This window comes from Phyllostomus discolor, chromosome 8, assembly GCF_004126475.2.
Source record: "Phyllostomus discolor isolate MPI-MPIP mPhyDis1 chromosome 8, mPhyDis1.pri.v3, whole genome shotgun sequence".
NCBI lineage: Eukaryota > Metazoa > Chordata > Mammalia > Chiroptera > Phyllostomidae > Phyllostomus > Phyllostomus discolor.
Window position 1 is genome coordinate 18,149,077 of NC_040910.2, and position 19,740 is coordinate 18,168,816.

The 19,740-nt window shown below is 35.8% G+C and overlaps 1 protein-coding gene across 9 annotated transcripts in view; it reads right to left on the reverse strand.

The window, feature by feature from the left end:
- LRBA (LPS responsive beige-like anchor protein) overlaps positions 1-19,740 on the reverse strand; it is a 512,136-nt gene that overhangs the window by 295,072 nt on the left and 197,324 nt on the right. For all 9 annotated transcript variants that reach the window (XM_036031880.1, XM_036031882.1, XM_036031879.1 and 6 more), the window contains one exon: positions 1,783-1,949. In XM_036031880.1, the coding sequence (XP_035887773.1) occupies positions 1,783-1,949 (167 nt within the window). The remainder of the gene's footprint in view (positions 1-1,782; positions 1,950-19,740) is intronic.

Sequence of the window (19,740 nt, forward strand, 5' to 3'; positions counted from 1 at the left end):
AAACTGGGTTCCTGCCTTCATTCATTCAGTGTCCTTTGCCCTAAAGTCCCTGGGCTGCGTTCATTCTTCTGAATACCAAAAATGATATATCCAGAAGTGTAATTCATTTTATTTAAGTGTTCTTCATAATAAGCATCATATAATAAGCTATATCTGTTCTATATTTTATGTTATATATTTGTACTAAAAGCAAAAACACCCTCAATGTTCATCACAGCACTATTACAATAGCCAAAACATGGGACAACCTACGTGTCCTCTGACTGAGGACTGGGTAAGGAAGATGGTATCACTCAGACATGAAAAAGGATGAAATATTGTCATTTTGTGACAACATGGATGAACTGTGAGAATATCATGCTAAGTAAAGTCAGCTAAAAAAAGACAAAAATCATAGGACCGCAGCCACGTGTGTGTGATAAAACAAAACAAACTCATAGACACAGACAACATTATGGCTGTTACCAGAGGGGAAGCTGTGCAAAGGGATAAAAAGGGTGAAGAAGGTCAAGTGTAAGGGGCCAGGAAGAGACTGGAATTGGGGGATGAGCACACAGTGAAATACACAGGTGGTGTACTACATAGAATGATACACCTAAAACTTATGTAATGTTACTAACCAAGGTCACCCCAATACATTTAACTTTTAAAAACCCATAAAAAGTAGCTTCCGGCTCAAATAATTTAAGGTTCAACTTTTTAAAAAAAATTTAAATTATTTTCTATTCACTGGAAAATTTCTAAAGCTAGACTTAGATGTTTGCTAGACACTTCAGTTGCTTAAAATACAAGTGAAAACCAATTATACCTACATATAATGTACAAGCATTATATTTCCATTTTTTGCTGTATTCTAGCAAAAGTTACACAGAAATGAGGAACTGAAAATATCTCTAATGATGAATTATATAGAACTTTATTCACTAACATTACTTAACTAAGTCAAAGCATATTTCAAAGATCTATAGCATAAAATATTCAAATGAGATTAAATTTTATAATCTAAGCTCCTTCATCCTAGAAGTAGTCATTTTAATTTTTTGTTTCCAGAGATCAGAATCAAAATTAGCACGCTCAATTTGTTAACCTTACAAGAAGGTAGATAAAGTGTATAAAATTTTAAAGAGGGCATTTAACTATTTTTATCACCCTACTCTTAAAATTTGCAATGCAATTCAAGAAACAACACTTATGTTTTCAAATTTATGTGTTAAAAGTTCAAAAGTATAACTAGGAAATGCCCCGTATTTTGCTGTGCATAATGTGCACCCCGTGTACAATGCACACCTACATTTCTGTGTGCAACACACGTGGGACTGTCATGCCCATTATTATATCCATGGGATGTAATCATTATAACCATGTATAATGCACATCCTTACTTTCCCCTCAAAAGTTTGGGCAAGTGTGCTTACACATGGCAAAATACAGTAATTTTTTAATCTTAAAATAATATATTGTACTTATAAAAAATTAAAATATACCTGTAGCTAAAATAAAATCACTTGCATTAATTACTTTCCTGAAAACTCACTTCAAAATGAATAAATATATGAGTAAATATTTTTTAGAAGTAGTTGAGGGAAATGAAGTATCTACAAAGATCTGTAACTGTACCCATACTGGTTTTCTCCCTCCCCTTTGCTTTGAATTCATAAATGATAAAATACAAAGTTAAATTACTCTGTTCTTCATCTGGCCCTAATCATACCCAAAGCCATTTATCTAAATCTAGGCCTTTGTAGGATACACCAGTGGCCAAATCCTGGAGGTTCACTTTACCTGACTGCAGAATTTCCCCAGGCTCCATGCTTGTCTGTGAGAATGTTAATTATTTTCTGGATTAGTTGAGTTGCTGTCACGTGGTCTCGATATTTAGCTGCTCTTATCAAATGATCGCACATCTTCTCATCTTCTCGCTTGTCTGCAGAATACTGGGCACAGAGTGACTGGAATAGAAAAAAAAGGAACATCTATTAATCCTATAAAAATATAGGAAAATACTTCAAAATGCATCATGAAATAATTCCTAATATGAATTGAGCCAACCACACATTTTTTCTTTATTTTTTATTGTTTACTCTGTTACAGTTGTTCCCACTTTTTCCCCCTTTGCCCGCCTCCACCCAACATTTAAAGTTACTTTTATATTCTTCATTAATGGAATTAACTGGGATTTAGTGACATACTATCACCACAACAATATTCCAATAATTTATTTCTCTACATTCATAAAATACACTCAGAAGTGTGTAATATTTAAGCAGAGAACTGAATAATCAGGAGAAGCTAATCAGGGAAGATGCAAAGGGCCAAATTACAAGTAGCAGAGAGAGGGTTGCATATGGATTGAGGGGAGTGGTGGTAAAAGTGCACGTCACTGACGTTAAATCACTGAAGCTAAAGATGATTCTTAACGAGGTTTAACCAAAAATAGTAAGAGGACTATATAAAATGCTATGAAGACGACAAAAAAATGGAAGATTTTGAGAAAGACAAGTCATTTTTGGATGCAAGTTAAGAGAACCTTGAAGCAAAGGCATGGCAGACAAACATGGGTCAGCTTCAGGGGAGAAGCAGTGCAGTTTGACCCAAGTACAAAATACAAATAAAGAAATGGAGGAAGAGCCTGGCTGGTGTGGCTCGGTTGACTGAAGCGTCCTCCTGTAACGGAAAGGCCTGTACTCCAGGTCAGGGTACAAGCATAGGCTGCAGGTTCAGTCCCTGATCAGGGCAACCAGGGATCGGTACAAAGGGCAACCAATCGATGTTTCTCTCTCATATCAATGTTTTTCTCCCTATCTCTCTCCCTCCCTTCCCCTCTCTCTAAAATCAATTATTATGTCCTCAAGTGAGGATAAAAGAAAAAAAAGTAGAAGAAACTCTGAAATGCATACTGAGTATTAAATACTGCCACTAAGAATCAAGTACTATATATATATATATATATGGAAAACGTACAAGGGAGTACCCAAAAAACACCAGAATTATCTTCTGGAGGGCGGGCCCCTCGTAGCACAGACTCCCCCTGCTAGGTGAGTGTTCTAGGAACCCATCTGTAGCAGTGGACCAGCTGGCCTTGTTGTGAGAGGCTGCGTTCAGCTTCAGTCAATTTTTCTAAAGACTCTTGAAATGTGTTTGCACATTTCATGATGGGTGATTTTGAGTACACCTCCCACAACCACACCGAGTGTTCATCAGTTTTTGACCAAAAACGGTGTGACTCCCATGCCCAACCCTCCCTGTTCATCAGATCTTACCCCTAGCGACATCTTTTTCTTTCCCGAAATGAAAAAAGTCCTCAAAGGGAAACGTTTTGCAGATGTGGAAGAAGTGAAACAAACAAACAAAAACAGCAGAAGCACTAAAAGGCATCAAAACTGATGAGTTCAAAAGCTGTTTTGAGTAGCAGAGAAACATCTCAATAGGTTTATTGCATCGAATGGAGAGTACTTTGAAGGTGACCGAAGTTTAAACATGTAAGAATAAATGTAAATTTTTTTACAAATAAATTCTGAGTCTTTTTGGGTCCTCCCTCATATAATATGTAGGGGTAGGCAAATACAGGTTTTCAGTTATTCTTATGGAAGCAATCTAAATAAATAATATAATAATTAATAAATTATAAGAATAAACTCACATACTCATAACTGTAAACCTACTCTTGTCCAACCCTGTATAGGTGAATGAACATTAAGACTGGGAGGCAAAATAGAAATCAGATTCAAGTATCACCCTTGGTAGTATCTCCCATCAGACTAGGCATCTAACTAGCTTCAGCTCGTTTGCCAAACTATCCTCATCTGAAAAATGGAAGGATTACAATGGCTCTAAAAACTGAACAATTAGAAGATTTTGGGCAACATTTGACAGCATAGTTTTAAAAAATACTATTAAATGAAAACTGGTACTTCAACTAAACTATCATGTGGATAAAATGAATCATGCTGGAAACTAGATTAATTTGTAAGAATTTAAGGGCAATTGCCACGTGCTATATTAAATGACTGACCAAATAAACCACAAGGCAGTTTAGCTTTTAATTTGAGCAAATAAAAGAAAATGATTAACAAACATTTAAAGGAAGAGTAGTTTAAGAGAAGATAACCAGTGAATTACTACGTGGAATGAAATGTCAACCGTCATGTGATGTTTTCAGAGATTTGTTCAAGAACTAGGCAGCACTTTAGAGGTTGCATCGTACCCAACCCCACCACATACTGAAACAAACAGGACACAGCGGCACACATCTGCAGAATTTTTATATCTCCAGCACTCCCTGCTACATCCATTGCCTGCTCTGGCCTAACATCCTCAGAGAAAATTAAACTATTGACAGAAATTAGAAAATCACTCACTGGCTTCTACACTCCCCTGCAATACCATATATGTTCATATTAAAAAGTACTAGAATTACAAAAATGCATTATTTAATAGCCTATTATATTAAAAATAATTTAACTTTTTCAAGTTACATCTCGTAAACATTTGGTAAGCTCTTCAAGTTTATTTGAAAAGGCATAATCCTAAAAAGAGTCCAAGGTAAGCTAAATAGTAAAATGGTTTAAAGTGTTCTCTAATGGATTCTCTTTTGCAATTTAAACAGCAACTTTTCATATCTGACATAAAATCTATAGATATAAATCACATTAAAGTGCCATTCTTTTCCGATTATCAATCTCTGTCTCATTGTGGAATATCAGTCACATCTGACCTTAAAATATGATAAAAGGAAAACAAACAGGAATGTTTTGTAAAGATATAATGAACTCCTATCTATTTTTTAAATATCTTTAAAATGTGTTTTGAACATGTTCTAATTAAAAGCCAATGATATATTCTACGTGTGATGTATCATTCTACATCCATCACGGATCAGGAATATCAGCTTCAAGATCAAGTACATGTTACTTATTGGTGGGTTATATATTTGTGTATGTGTGTGCGCTTATGTTTAAAGGTTGAACACAGGTATTCCAAGAAAATCTACCAAAATGTGCCATCTATTAATAATATCAAGGGTCAGGTCTAGTACTTTCATTATTTTACTTCATATCAACTTTTCTGTTTTCCGGTTTTAAACAATACAAACTAGATAATACGACTTCACAAGGATGGCCACAAAAATATCTGGATCTAAAAAGAAATGAAGCACGCATCTTGGGAACTAACACTTAAAATGTATTTGATTATTGCTATGGAAATCCAAGATTTATTACCAAAGCATTAATAAATAAAGATAACATCAATATACCTACTTAAAAGAAATTCACTTACTTGTAGGGAAAATAAAAGGAAATAATCAAAAGGAGACACAATGTAGACTGGCAATTTATAACTCAAGTGACTATTCGAGTTCTTTAAATGTAAATAAATAAAGCAATATCACATTTGGTCTTCCCTTCCACATGCTATGGTACTACCTAACTTGACTATTTGTCCTTTGCATTCTTAAAAAGACGTGAAATTAAAATTAAGCAGATTCCTTGCCAGGCCAGTGTGGCTCGTTGGTTGGAGTGTCACCCCATAACTAAAGGGCTGCTGTTTCAATTCCTGGTCAGGACGCATGCCTAGGTTCAGTCCCCAGTACAGACACATACAATCCCCAGTACAGGCACATGGTGGAGGCCATTGATCGATGCTTCTCTCTTGCATCAATGTTTCTCTCTCTCTCACTCTCCCCCCTTCCCTCCCTCCAGTGCAAATGAAAACATGTCTTCAGGTAAGGACTAAAAAAAAAGTCAAGCAGATTGCTCTAGTATCCTCCTGTCACCTCTAATCATCGTTTTTGGTGATCATGATATTGATAGACAGTTTGTCTAGACCCCCAGGAAAGGGCACTGAGGGCATGGCACGTAGCCAACCAATACCTTCACGGACTGCCCAAGGCCATGATAAGGCAGTTAGTTTCACAGCACTCCTGTGGGCCTGTGATGTTGCCCGGGTAACTGAGTGCATGCATCCCACCCCAGGCAAGATGGCAGCAGGAGGATGTTCTTACACTGACCACACGCAACCCCTGCAACATAGCTGGATAAGAGCTAAAAAGTCCTCCTACCCCCTTCTGGTACCAGAATGGGGATGGGGCTAGGGAAAGACAGGTAGATGCACAATATAAGTTGAAATGGCAGCACGGACAGGTGCTGGACCAAAGAGGCCTGTCAGTCTAGCCTGGGGAAAAGAAGGGATTGGAAAGGATGTGGACCCACCCAAAGCGCACAAAAGTTTAGGAACTTAACTAGTCATTCTGAGATTGCACCAGTCCGTCCAATACCCAAAACTAATATAAACCCAGGGAACAAAGAAATCTCTCTCTTGCATGTGGCTGCTGCTCAGGACGTGCACTAAGAAGGTCTACTGTCCTCTCCAAGGCCTGTCCTCTCCAAGGGCCACAAAGCCTGAGCGAGCTCGTAGCCCATGGACTCCAGGAGGGTCTTAGTCTCCCTCGGGGTCTCTCTCTCTCTCTCCCTTCCCTCCTTCCCTCTCCCTCTCTCTCTCTGACCTGGGGGAGCATCTGCTGGTGCCTTTTCATGCATGCCCACCTGCAGCATGGGACAGTGCAACCCTAGAAACCACAAGGCCAATGGTGGTGCCAGCTCCGTGGGCTGCCTCCAGAGGCAACCTAAAGCAGGACAGAAGCTGGGAGCAAGCTAAACTATCTGGATGGCTACATGGCAGCCATCTCAGGATCCAAAGGATGGTACTTTTAAGATGGAGCATGAATTCTGGACACTGCCTTTGGTTTTGGTCTTGCTGAAGACAGCTGGGTTTTGTCTGGGCACAGCTTTGTGAAATTTATCTTGGCAAAACCATCTACTCCCATATCATCTACTATTACCAATTTGAACCTAGCTTTCAAAATTTTCATATCAGACGTGGTTGTTTTCTGAAACTGTTCCCACATGTCTATCTGCAGGATAATCTCTAATCATCCAAAAAATCCCTAGCGTTAAATACGTATAAAACTGAAGCTGCCATCTTTGCCCCAAATACGCTATTACACTTCAAAGGGCAAGCTTTTTTACTGCTACCATCAATGACTTTCAAGTCCCTTACTTCATACATGATTCAGTTTAGCAAAACCTCCACATCACTCTCACCCCTGCCCTTATACAGATCTTAGTTCAACATTCAGCTCCTCAAATAATCTTTAACTGCCCTCTCATGCAAATTAACTGTTCTTCTATAGACAGTCCCAGAATCATTTCTAGAAGAATTTATTTTGGCATAAGCACGGGCATATTTACATTTATATACCCAATTCTTTAAAAAAAAAAAAAGTACATGGCTGTCTAAAATATTTAACAATTAAGACTAAATTTTACTGGCTAGAACTTGTGTCTTCTACAATTCATTAATGTGTAGCCTGTCCTTTGACATGCTTACCTATGCATCCTACATGCCAGATACACTCATGCTACTCCTCAATTATCCTCAAGACATTTTCAAGGTCAAGAGATATATTTCTCCCATAGCTTTTGCATGTGAAACGAGATTAAAGACACTTACTGAAAAGGTAAAATGGTAATTTGAAGGACAGACTACTAGAGAAAATGAAGTTACACAAAGATACATAAATCTAGAAGAAGTCTTCTCAAATTTTCATCTAAATATTTAATGTAAAAAATCATATCTGAAAAGTTCAAAATAATTGAAAATTAAATAATTTTGTACTGAAATTATTATGGATTAGTGATCATAAATAAAATTAGAAATACTTGTGGAAATTAAGCTACAGCAGCATTTAAAGGACAATTTATAGTCTTAAAGGGAATATTAGGAAATATTAAATATTTAAGGAGGAAATAATACAAATCTTCAACTCATTCAGATAATAGAGGCTATGAAATACACTGCAACTAATTTTACATTCCAGGAATAGAAAACTAAAAACCAATATAATTTGTGGAACTAAACACAAAACTCCTTAAGAAAATACTCACAGCCCTGGATGGCATAGCTCAGTGGATTGAGCGTGGGCTGCGAACCAAAGTGTCGCACGTTCGATTCCCAGTCAGGGTACATTCCTGGGTTGCAGGCCATGATCCCCAGCAACCCCACATTGATGTTTCTCTCTCTCTCTTTCTCCCTCCCTTCCCTCTCTAAAAAAAAATAAATAAATAAAATAAAATCTTAAAAAAAAAAAAGAAAAACAAAATACTCCCATTCACCTATACAAAAAATGGGTTGTACATCATGAGGAATGAAGTTTTTCCATGGAATACAAGGTTAATTTGCTGTTTGAGTATCAACCAACATAATTTTCCATGAAATAAAAAATGGAGAAAAATATATCATCACCTCAAATAGATTTTTTAAAAGAATTTTATAACATTCAAAACCTTTTCGTGATGAGGGGGTAAAACCCACTTACGAACTAGGACTTGAAAGAGATTTCTTAAACTTTCGGAAGGGCACCTGTGAAAATCATTCAGCTAAAACTGGGGAGAAAACAAGTATGTGCTCTCTTATGACTGCCATTCAGTACTGTAAACTACCATCCTAACCAACTTAATGAGGCAGCAAAAAGAAATAAAAAGATAGTTTGAAAAGGAAGGAATAACACAGTCTTCATTTGTAGTCATGTTCATGGATATAATAATTTTAAGACTTCTAGGGAAAAAAACTACTGAATTTTATGAATTTGACAAGTTTCTTAAATACAAGAAATTACTAAAAATTAATCTATGTTTCTATACACTGGCAATAACCAACCAGAAAATTAAAATAAATAATATCATTTACACGTGCATTATAAAAATGAAATATTTAGCAATATATAATATATGTAATAAAACTATAAAACAATGCTAAGATAAATTAAAGACTAAATAAGTGGAGGAATTTATAGAATTTGACACTCAATATTGTTAAAATATCTACTTTCTTCAAAATGATTTTATAAGTTTAACAAAAATACTTAAATTGTTAGCAGGCTTTTTTATGGATATTGACAAGCTGATTATAAAATGTCTATGAACAGAAGAGAACAATATTAGCAAGATAATTTTCTAAAAAAATTGTAGGGGATTATACTGTTTGAATCATACTATACAATTAGAAATCAAGAGGATTTTTAGGTTATTACATGAAGAAAGAATATCCTTTCAACAAATGGTGCCAAAACATCTGGCTACCCACAGGAACAGAAACAACAAAGAAACTTGCCTTTTGCCGTATATGAATTGTTTAATTCAAAATGACTCAAAGGCTTAGACATAAAAGCTGAAACCATGACACTTGAAAAAAAACACAGGATGACCTTGGAGTAAACAGAGAATTCCTAAAAGGAGCCAGAAAAGAAAACCAGCCCTGACTGGGTGGCTCAGTTAACTGGAGCATCATCCCATAAATGGAAAGGTCACGGGTTCAATCACCAATCAGAGCACAAGCCTAGGTTGCAGGTTCCTCCCAGTTGGGGTGAATACAAGAGGCAACTGATCAATGTTTCTCTCCCTCTATTTCTCCCTCCCTTCCCTTCTTTCTAAAATCAATAAGCATGTCCTCAGGTGAACATAAAAAAGAAAGAAAATCATAACCATTAAAAAATTGAAAAAATGGACATAATCAAAATTTACAAAATCTGCTCTTTAAAAGGTATTTGGAAAATGAAAAGGTAAGCCACAGACTAAAAAGAAAAAATATCACCATACATATAACTGACAGTTTCCTTACAGAATATATAAAGAACACTTATAACTCAGTAAGACAAACAAACCAATTTAAAGTAATGGGCAAAAGATTTGAACAGACACTTCATAAAGGATATACAAATGACTAGTAAGTACACAAGAGAAAAACTGAAATTAAAACCACAAAATGCTGTCACTATATACCCACTAAAAGACTGTAATTAAAAAGACTGACGATACTGAATATTGGGGCAAGGATGTAAAGCAAATGGAACTGTCATACCTACCTAGCTGGTTGGAGTATCAAATCTATAGCTACTTCAGAAGATTATTTGGCAGTTTCTTGTAAGCTTAAATGTGTCTTTACAACAGCACCTAGCAATTCCACTCCTAGACATTTCCTCAAAAAGAACATATTTACACAAAACTGTATTATATGAAATGCCCACAGTTATTTTAGTAATAGAGCCAAACAATGGAAATGACCCAAAATCCACCTATAGATGAGTGGATGAACAAAGTTATGCCTTAGCAATGAAAAGTAACAAATGAGTCATGCACACATTACTGTGGATGATTAAAAAATTATACTAATCAAAAGAATCCAGACCTTAGAGTACCTATTAGAGAATTCCATTTGTATGAAATTGTATATTATGCAAAACTATCTATAACAGAAACTAGAGGAGCAGTTGCCTAAGGTTGGGTGTATGTATACATAGAGAAACTAACCACAATGAATCACAAGGGAATTCTCTAAAATGACAGAAACTGTCTATATCTTGATGATAACTATTACACAGGTATACACACTTGTCAAAACTCATCAAACTGTATATTTAATTGGGTATATCTTATTACACATAAACTATACCTCAAGAAGTTTATTTAGTACACTTTTAGAAATTAAATGGGCAATGACAGGGAAGAAGGTAGTTAAAATACTCATGTGCAAAAATAAGCTCATATTCTAAATAGGTAAATACCTGCCTCAAATCCTTAGAGGACAGATATGCAATAAAACACTGGATAAGAGACAAGTACTTCACAAAAGTGAAAAACAGATAATATATAATGAACAGGAGAAAAGATGTACAGCTTCATAGGTAAATAAAATCCAAAATAAAAATACAATGAGGTAACACAACACAACTAACAGAATGCTAAAATAAAAACTACTAATCAGTTGTCAATGAGAATGTGAATTACTGGGAACAGCAATATACTGATGTTAGGAGTTGCGCACACTGTTGCAAAACAGCATGGCAAAACCTATAAAAAACAAAACATGCACATTTTACGTCAAGTAATTCCACTCTACTGAAATGCATGAGCATGTCCATCAGAAGACTGACTTGAAAAGGGTGAGAACAGCACTATTCCTAACAGCTAAACACTGAAAACAACCCAACTGACAATCAACAGAAGAGATTATGAACAACGAATAGTCCACTCATGGAATAGAAAACTATTAAACAGCATCCACAATAAAATAGAAAAATTTAACAAACTGAATGAATTTCACAAACATAATGTTGAACTAAAAATACCAAGTTAAAACACAATTTATGACTCCATTTATATTAAAGTTCAAAATTTGGTTTAAAAAAATTACAATGCTAAAAAACTTAAATATTTTTAAAAAATCATTCCAGAAAATCAGAACAGTATAACACTATTTAGCTTAATAAAGCAAAACTGGGTTTTGATCAGAGAGAAATACTTAGAGGGCTTCTGACAAGCACTTTCTTTACATATCAGCAGAGGAAGGTACATAATACATCATGTTAAGTACACAGTGTTTCTAGACTTAAGCTTCAGTCTGTTTTATGAGAAACAGCTTATTAAGCAAATTTTCATTAAGTTTGCCTATTGTTGTGAAATAAAAATGCATTTCAGTTAAACATTTCAAAGCTAAAATCTTTAAAAATATTATATAGGCCCTTCTCCTAATTTAGTAACACTTAATTTAACTAAGCAATTAAAGTACATTGTATTCTAAATTTTTAAAAAACACATACATGTTTTTAAAAACAAATCACAAAGTCAATAGTTATGTAAAATAGAAGAAAGTTCTCTCTCCCACCTCCTCTTTGTTAGGCCAGTAGTTTTCTAAGGAGCAGGGGTGGGGGGGCTCCCGTGCACAGCGAGTGGGATCACACCACACAGCACTCCGCATCAGGACACAGGGTCCTGCCGCCTTTTCCATGGTTAAAGAATGTTGTATTTTTAATTAACTAAACGTACTTTATGACAAACACTTAAGTGTGTACTACCTTACCTCCCAATTTGTCCCCAAGTCACGCTATAAATTACTCGTCTAATTAGAAACCATTTGAAAGGGAAATCACCTAAGGGACAAAAAATTAAGCAACGTTTCAATATTTCACTTTTGGAGGTCTTTGCACCTAATCCCTTTAACTCAGATTTAAAATCAAATCAGGGGAAAAAGAAAAAGGTTATCCAAAGAAATCTTACAAAGACTCCTGAAAAACAGACATAGAAAAATGAAAGCTTAAAACCCTCAATAGCAAACGAAAGTCAACCACTGACAATGTGTGACAGCCACCTTTAATTCTGAAGTGATTCTTCTGTCATCCAACGACTCCAAGTATTGATTTCTCTCAGCATGAAAAAGCCTAAGCCAATGAAACAGCTATAGCATCATCCCACCCGATAATAGCATTCAAGGTTAAAACAGGCAGAACACTTATCAAAACAAAGTATCTCTTCCATTTCTTACAGTTCTAATGGACTGGATGCAGTGTGTTGAGTTCTTATCTCTACAAACTGCAGTCTTCAAACAATATTTTTAATACTTTGAAAAATAATATAGGTTCTAATTTTTTACCTTAGGCTTTTCTGATAATTGAAAAAAACTTGTTTTAAAATGCTTTCAGAGGATATTTGAAAAAAGTGAGACAACACTAAGAAGGCTACAGTTTGTACTTGTGTGTCAAATCCACAGAGAATATTCTGTTTTTAATCTTTCTTTGGACTTATTAATAAAAACAACACAAATGTCTTAGGTAAATACCAAAAGCTGATTTCTTCAACAATGCCTGCATATGTCATGTATCAGTCTGGTAAATAAAGTAAAATATGCTTAGTATCTATGGCCAATGAAATAACCTGAAATTTAAATAATGGGTAGGGTTAAACTCAAATAATTATATTTTTAAAATCATAATATAGGACAGCAATATATCTTAACATAATATGTAGTAATTACACCCACGGATACACAGAGAGACAGAAATCAAGAAGCTTTAATTTCTTAAGCTTTACTTTTTGTAATCTGCACAAGAGGTGGATGATCTTAAGCAAAACCTATCATCTTTCAACTCAACAGATCCACTTAACCAATAGATTTTCTTAAACATACAAACTAGGGTCTCTTACTTGTTCAAGGCTCATATGGCCAAATATAAATACTATTTACAAATAAGTTAAGTCTTATGCTTAAATTTCAAATAAAAGTAGCTCGAAACAAGCAAGAAAACAAAAGCCAGAAGGAGTGATTACTGCATTCTCATGGAAACCGTAACTCGCACTGTGAAGACTCCGGAAACAGACAACCAGAGTGCAAACCTCGGCTCTGACACGTTTATGCCTGTGCAAGTTATTTGAAACCCTTGCGCCTCAGCGTCCTCGTATTAAAAAGGACAGAATGTGGTACGCTTTTCAGGGGTGTCAGAGAAGAACAGGCACAAGACAGCTGGGACGTTACCAGGCACGCAGCAGTGACACCACACATCTCCTGCAGGCTTAGTCAGGACACAAGCAGTCCCTTTCTTCCCCCTTTCAGTGTTCAGGGACAGAGGAATAAAAAAAATTATAATATGAGATACTGCTAAAAAAAAAGACGTATATTGTGTATTTGGGAGAAGTGGAAAAGAACTGTGTAGAATCAGGGAAAGTTACACAGAGAAATTAAACTAAAGAACAACCAAGAACTAACAGCCCATTTAAGATTAAAAACATAAAAATAGCACCAAAAAAGGGAAAATCAAAACTAAAAGAACAAGCTTAAATAAATACCTTTTATAAAGCAAAGATAAGAGTAACAGAATTAAGACATATAATTACCAAAGCCTTTTCTTTTTAAATATCCTGATATATGCTTGTTTATATTTTCTTTGGGTACCTAATATATTGTTAACCATTTCCTCCATTAAAAATTATTCTTCAAAGGATTATATAAATCATTTAACATAGAGTTGACTATATTCATATTGCTTAGCTGAATACTGCTGGAACTTCGTTGTTATTCAAAAATACTCTCAGACTAGTTCAAAATAACACATGTAAGGATCAGCTGGCTTTTAGGTGCTGCTTCCCAAAATATCTGTAATAAAGAATGAGTTTTTATTTTACTTTTTAAAATATACTGAAAACTGATACTTTTGAAATAATCTGACAATGTCAGACATTCAAGCTATAAAAGATTCTAAATACATATTCAATCTGCAATTATTTCTTTGTGGGCTACTAACAAGCAGCTTGGTCAACTGACCACAGTGAAGTCGCACTAGTCTAACAGGTAAATAGGAGGAAACTATTTTTATCAGCTGAAGTACTGCCATCTTGCTCTCCATGATAAAACACTTGATCTTATATTCAGAACTGTACTAATAAACCGTAACAGAAACAATATTCTAATTTTGTAAGCACAAATTCTAAGTGACAAGTAAGTAATGTATGAAAAATACTATGAAGATTTTAAATTTCCTTTCTTATCTATCTTTATTTTAAAGTTCATTAAGAAAAGACAATTTTTACAGTAACATGATGTGGTCAACTGTTAAGATAACTATGACATCATAAACTGAAATCTATGAGGAATATATTCAGGCCTTTTCTTGGAAAAGATTTTTAATAGTATTAAGAGATCCAGTCTCCTATCAAGAATATATTTTATACTATTAGAATATACTGAGAAGATAATACAGAAAAAATATTTTTCAGTTTGGAAATAATTTGGTCAGCACTGCTCACAGGTAGGAGTTAGATTTTACCTATGTTATACTTCCTTTGCCTTTTTCTTGCTTCCCATCTTTAATGGAGTCCCCAGGAATATACTAGCTCTGTTACTTGAAGCTAGAGAAGCACCACTTACATTTTCAAACAAAGGCAGAAACATTAGCACGTGTAAAAGTGGTCTTCCTTTGCCCCAACAATGACAGCTCTTTTAGTTTCACAGTAACTCTAAAAATTATCATACTTTTATATGTGTCATATACATGCACTCTGTACAGGCATGTCAATGGTCTGTTCAAAAGGTACCCATGAAGACTGAAAACAAAATAATGCTGTGAGCCCAGCTTTTAATCTGGCCGCTATCAAAAAGCTAAAATAGAAAGTGAGAGGAGTTAAAACACATTCTAGAAGAATCTCTAACAACAGTGCACTCCAGACCGAATACATCAGACACTGGAAATATGCTGAGGTGTACAATCGCTGCATTGTCCAGGTATAGAATACATACCAGAACATAATATGGGCAGGCCGGGGTGGGAGTTTCCCTTAAGGAACTTTAGGGTCCCATTGTCATTCAACCTGAGAAAGGCAAACCTTAAACTATGAAAGAACCGATACTCTTTCCTTCCTCTCTAAGATTGGAGGCGGGTGGACCTGGACTACAATAAGCATGAAAGTGGTTAAAGAACTCTGTCAGGGAGCTGAACTAGCCCCTGCAACATGGCAAAGGGAAAAGGGCTACAGAGAAAGAGGTCAAGAAAGGGTCAAGCAAAAACCTCCCGTGCAGAATCATGACCTATGAATTCCAGGAGATGCAATATCCAGTATTGAGCTTTATTTTCCTTTTCTGCATTGTCATGCCCTCTACCATTGTTGGAAACACCACCTGTATGGTAGCAAGAAGTGGCTTTCTGAGCTCTGACACAGCTGTGGTCTGGATCAAAGCCCTATGGCAAGAGGGGAGAGTCCCAGATGCACTGTGGGACAGAGACGTATTCTTTAGATATTGACAGTGACTATTTAAATAGTTATGTTAAACAATAACCGCTGCACTGTTGAATACAACATGGAATCACAGCAGCAGGCACTTTGTCAAATCCATCAAAACTCTTCACAAAATCCCTGTAGGCAGGCACTGTTATTACCATGAGTTTTAGAATACGGCAATGGAGGGGAATGTCACATACAGCGATGCTCAAGATGATGCAAGGAAAGCTCCTATGTTTCATGAAGCAAGAAATGCCAGCTGTTCGAGCTGGATGCGGAAGAGGAGGCAAGACGCTGGAGACCTAACTGTGAACATCAGTGGATACTGGAGAGCTTTAAAGAATTTTGGAAGGTTAATCTGTGTTTTACAGAACACAACAAAGCCTCTGACTGTGTCAGGTATGAAAAGGTATGGGCTGCTCTGAAGGAAACGGGCGTGCCCCGGCCCTTAAGGGTCCTGGTACATAACCTGTATTGTAAACAGAAAGCCACTCTCAGCACAGAACAGGGAGAGGCAGAATAATTTCCTACAGGCAAAGATGTCAGGCAAGGGTGCACTTTATCTCCTTATTCATTTAATTTGTACAAAAAGCCCCCCAAAACCTTAACATACGAAAAATGGGCTGGATTCAAAGGAAGAGTAAAAACCGACAGAAGAACTATCAGTAACTTAGATACACAGATGACACCATCTCACCAGCACAAAATAACAATGATTTGAAATGAATTCTGATGAAAGTGAAAGAACAAAGTGCCAAGCAGGATTGCATTTGATCATTAAGACAACAAAAATCACAACAGAAGAAATAAACAACTATACCATAGACAATGAAGATGCTGAAATTGTTACAGATGTTGCTTACCTTGCTTGGTCAGTTCCAGTGGAGACTGCAGCCAAGAAATCAAGAGAAGGGTGAGACTCCAAAGGCCCGCAAGGGGAGGATTAGGGAAGATCATCAAGAGCAAAGATGTGCCCTTAGAGACCAAAATCACACACTCATATTTCCAATTCCTATGTACAAATGCGAAAGCAGGACAGTGAAGAAGGCTGACAAAAAAAAGTGATTCATTTGAAACACGGTGTTGGAGGAAGGCTCTACAGATACCTTGAAATGTCAGAAAAACAACCAAGTGGGTCCTAGAGCAAATTAAGTCTGAAAAAGGCCAAAACAAAACCTTAAAAAGACAAAAGTAAAGCTGTCCTAGTTCAGGCACACCTTGAGAAGGCAGGTTCTCTGGAAAAGACAGTGAAGCTGGGAAAGACAGGAGGCAGCAGGGAGGGAGGTGGGCCAGCTGTGAGATGGGCTGACTCCACACAAGAAGCCGTGGGCTGGAGTCTGCAGGAGCTGAGAAGGGAGCTGAGGACGGGACAGTGTGCATGTCCCTCAGTCTTACAGTCACCAGGGGCTCGAGCCGACTCAACAACATGACAGACAGACACAGTGCTGTCTTCGCTCACACAGCCAGTAAGCTACGGAGCCAAGATTAACGCACAGGGTTATCTGTCGGGACAGTCGGAACTATGCTAAACTGCACCACGGTAACCGTGTGGTCTCATTGACTGGGCACTCGAACTAGAGTGATCTGGACATTAAGAAGTACTAGAATACTCCTTTAATTTTATCACTTTCGTGATTATGTATCAACATCGTTTTTCCCTAAGGTAAAGAAAATAATCATGGCAGAAAAGGTACAATTTTAAAAATTATATTGTCAAGCTTACCATCTCCCTGTTCCTGCCCTATAAATATAAAAAGAGGTTAAGAAGGATCTCCAAAGCCCTAATGCTTACAAGAAAACACCAAACTGGCATTAGAATTGCCATTCTAATACTTTGCTATGATGACTCGAGATCTACTAATCAACCATCTCTTTGAAAATGACAAATGATTATGCAAATTGTATATCAAAAAAGGACTACAACAAGACAATGGGTGCATTAGGCACCAGTGGAGACTCATCATGGAGCACAGAATGGTTTGAGTTTTAGCTTCAAAAGTTATTTTTTAAAGATTTTATTTATTTATTTTTAGAGAGAGGGAAAGGAAAGGAGAAAGAGAGGGAGAGAAGCATCAGTGTGTGGTTGTCTCTTGTGCATCCCCCACAGGGGAACTGGCCTGCAACCCAGGCATGCGATGCCTGACCAGGCATCAAACTGGCAACCCTTTGGTTCATAGGTCGGCACGCAATCCACTGAGCCACACCAGCCAGGGATATAAAAGACATTTATTATTTAAAAAATTAAAATTTACAAATATTTAATGTCTTCCATATAGAGGTTTTAGATAATGCTGACATTAAAGGTAATTTCTGAGGCAGCATAAAATGTTAAGAGTACCAAGAAGGTATTCTTATGAAAGATACACACTTTTGATAAAAGAAAAAAAAAAAAAACAAAGATGAAGCTACAAAAGGAGAAGCTAATCAGAAAAACACTGGGTAAGAAAGTCAAGCCCAAAAAATGCAAAAGGAAAAATCCAAATATAATGAAAATTTTTCATTTTTTAAAAATGAAAAAGAAAGGGCTGGTCATCAATGTCAAATGATGCAGAGATCAAGAGAGATGATGAATGAAAAAGAGCCACTGGATAGTATAATTAGATAGTCAATGACATTCAAGAGAATATTTTTAATTTACTTGCTCCAGGAGTGAAGATGAAAAAGAAGGAAGAAAAGCCAGTCAGCAAGACACTGGAAAGTAAAGGGGGGTGAGAAGGTAAACACCAGGCTAACAAAAAGCTTGACAGACTAAAAAAGCAAAGTAGAAATGGAAGCTTGGGAATTCTACCAGCATTTAACAAGGTTACGCAGCTTCAATATATGATAATTAGAGGAATATATGTATATCAACACTGAAAAGCTGAAATGTACTTCCAGAGAAAACATTCAAAAAGGAGACAAAAATAACTCCCAATATATTAAAATAATATGTGTCTTGTTAAAAGAAAACCACAGAGGGTAGTCAATAATTATAAGATAGCCAATGACATCAAGTAAAAATAAGACCTTTCAATCAAAACCACTCTTAACAGTAAGCTGCCTATCTCATACTTAATGAAGGCCTGAACTGAAAGTTCGCGGCATTCTGGAAACAGGTATCAAGGCAGATCTCAAAAGTAACAGAGGCGCATCATCTGAGGATCTTTTTCACATTAAGAACCCTATTAGAAAGAAAACACTACAAGGTAATTGAATTTCCCTCAGTTATCTTCATCTCTGTCAGCTCCTGCTACAATAACTTACTCTCCAGAGCAGAGATAACTCAATTCTGTCCAGCAAGCATATGTTATGAATCTCCAAAGCAAACTTGTCTAAATCATTCTGGTCTTCTATCAAGGTTGGCTGTGGATATGAACTCTGACAAAAAGCAAACAAATATATTTTTATCTTTTCAATAATTCACTTCTTCATGCTTTGAGGGAAGAAATCATGAAATGAATATATGAACTACAATTATATTATAAAGTCATCTGAAATGGTTCCCATAATTTAAATAAAAAACAGTTAATTATGAAAACATTAATATACAGCAGAATTGGTAAACTACCCTGTTTCAATTTCTTTATATAGTTTTATCTAATAGTTTGAGATCAAGAAAAAGACTATTAATCAGATGATACTTATAATGATCTCAAATACTATTTCAACTATTTAATCCTTGAATAAGTTTTAGTAAAATATATTATAGAAAATACAATACTAGAAAATTCATTTTTTAAAAAGTATATATGAATAACTTAAATACAAGGTCTGACAAGAAAATGTATTGCCTATCTATATTCTAAACAAGCTGTCTAAAACAGAAATGAAGGAAAAACAAACTAAAAATAAAGGGCAAGATCATGAGAAATCCTGTTTCTTAATTCAAGTCACAATCTACAAAACACCAAAATTACTCAAAACATAAGACTAATTTAAATGTAAATAACTAAGGAACATACCATTGCTCTGAAAAGCTTTAATTTAGATTAAATTTCTCAAATGAAGATGCTGACTTGGATATGCTAGCCACAAAAATAATAATAATAACAATCACTAATACAGTTTACAATGTGTTTTAACACACATTATAAAATGTTACTCCCCACAATACATCTTTAATTACGGCTTCATTATATCCACTTGTAGAAGGGAAATTAAG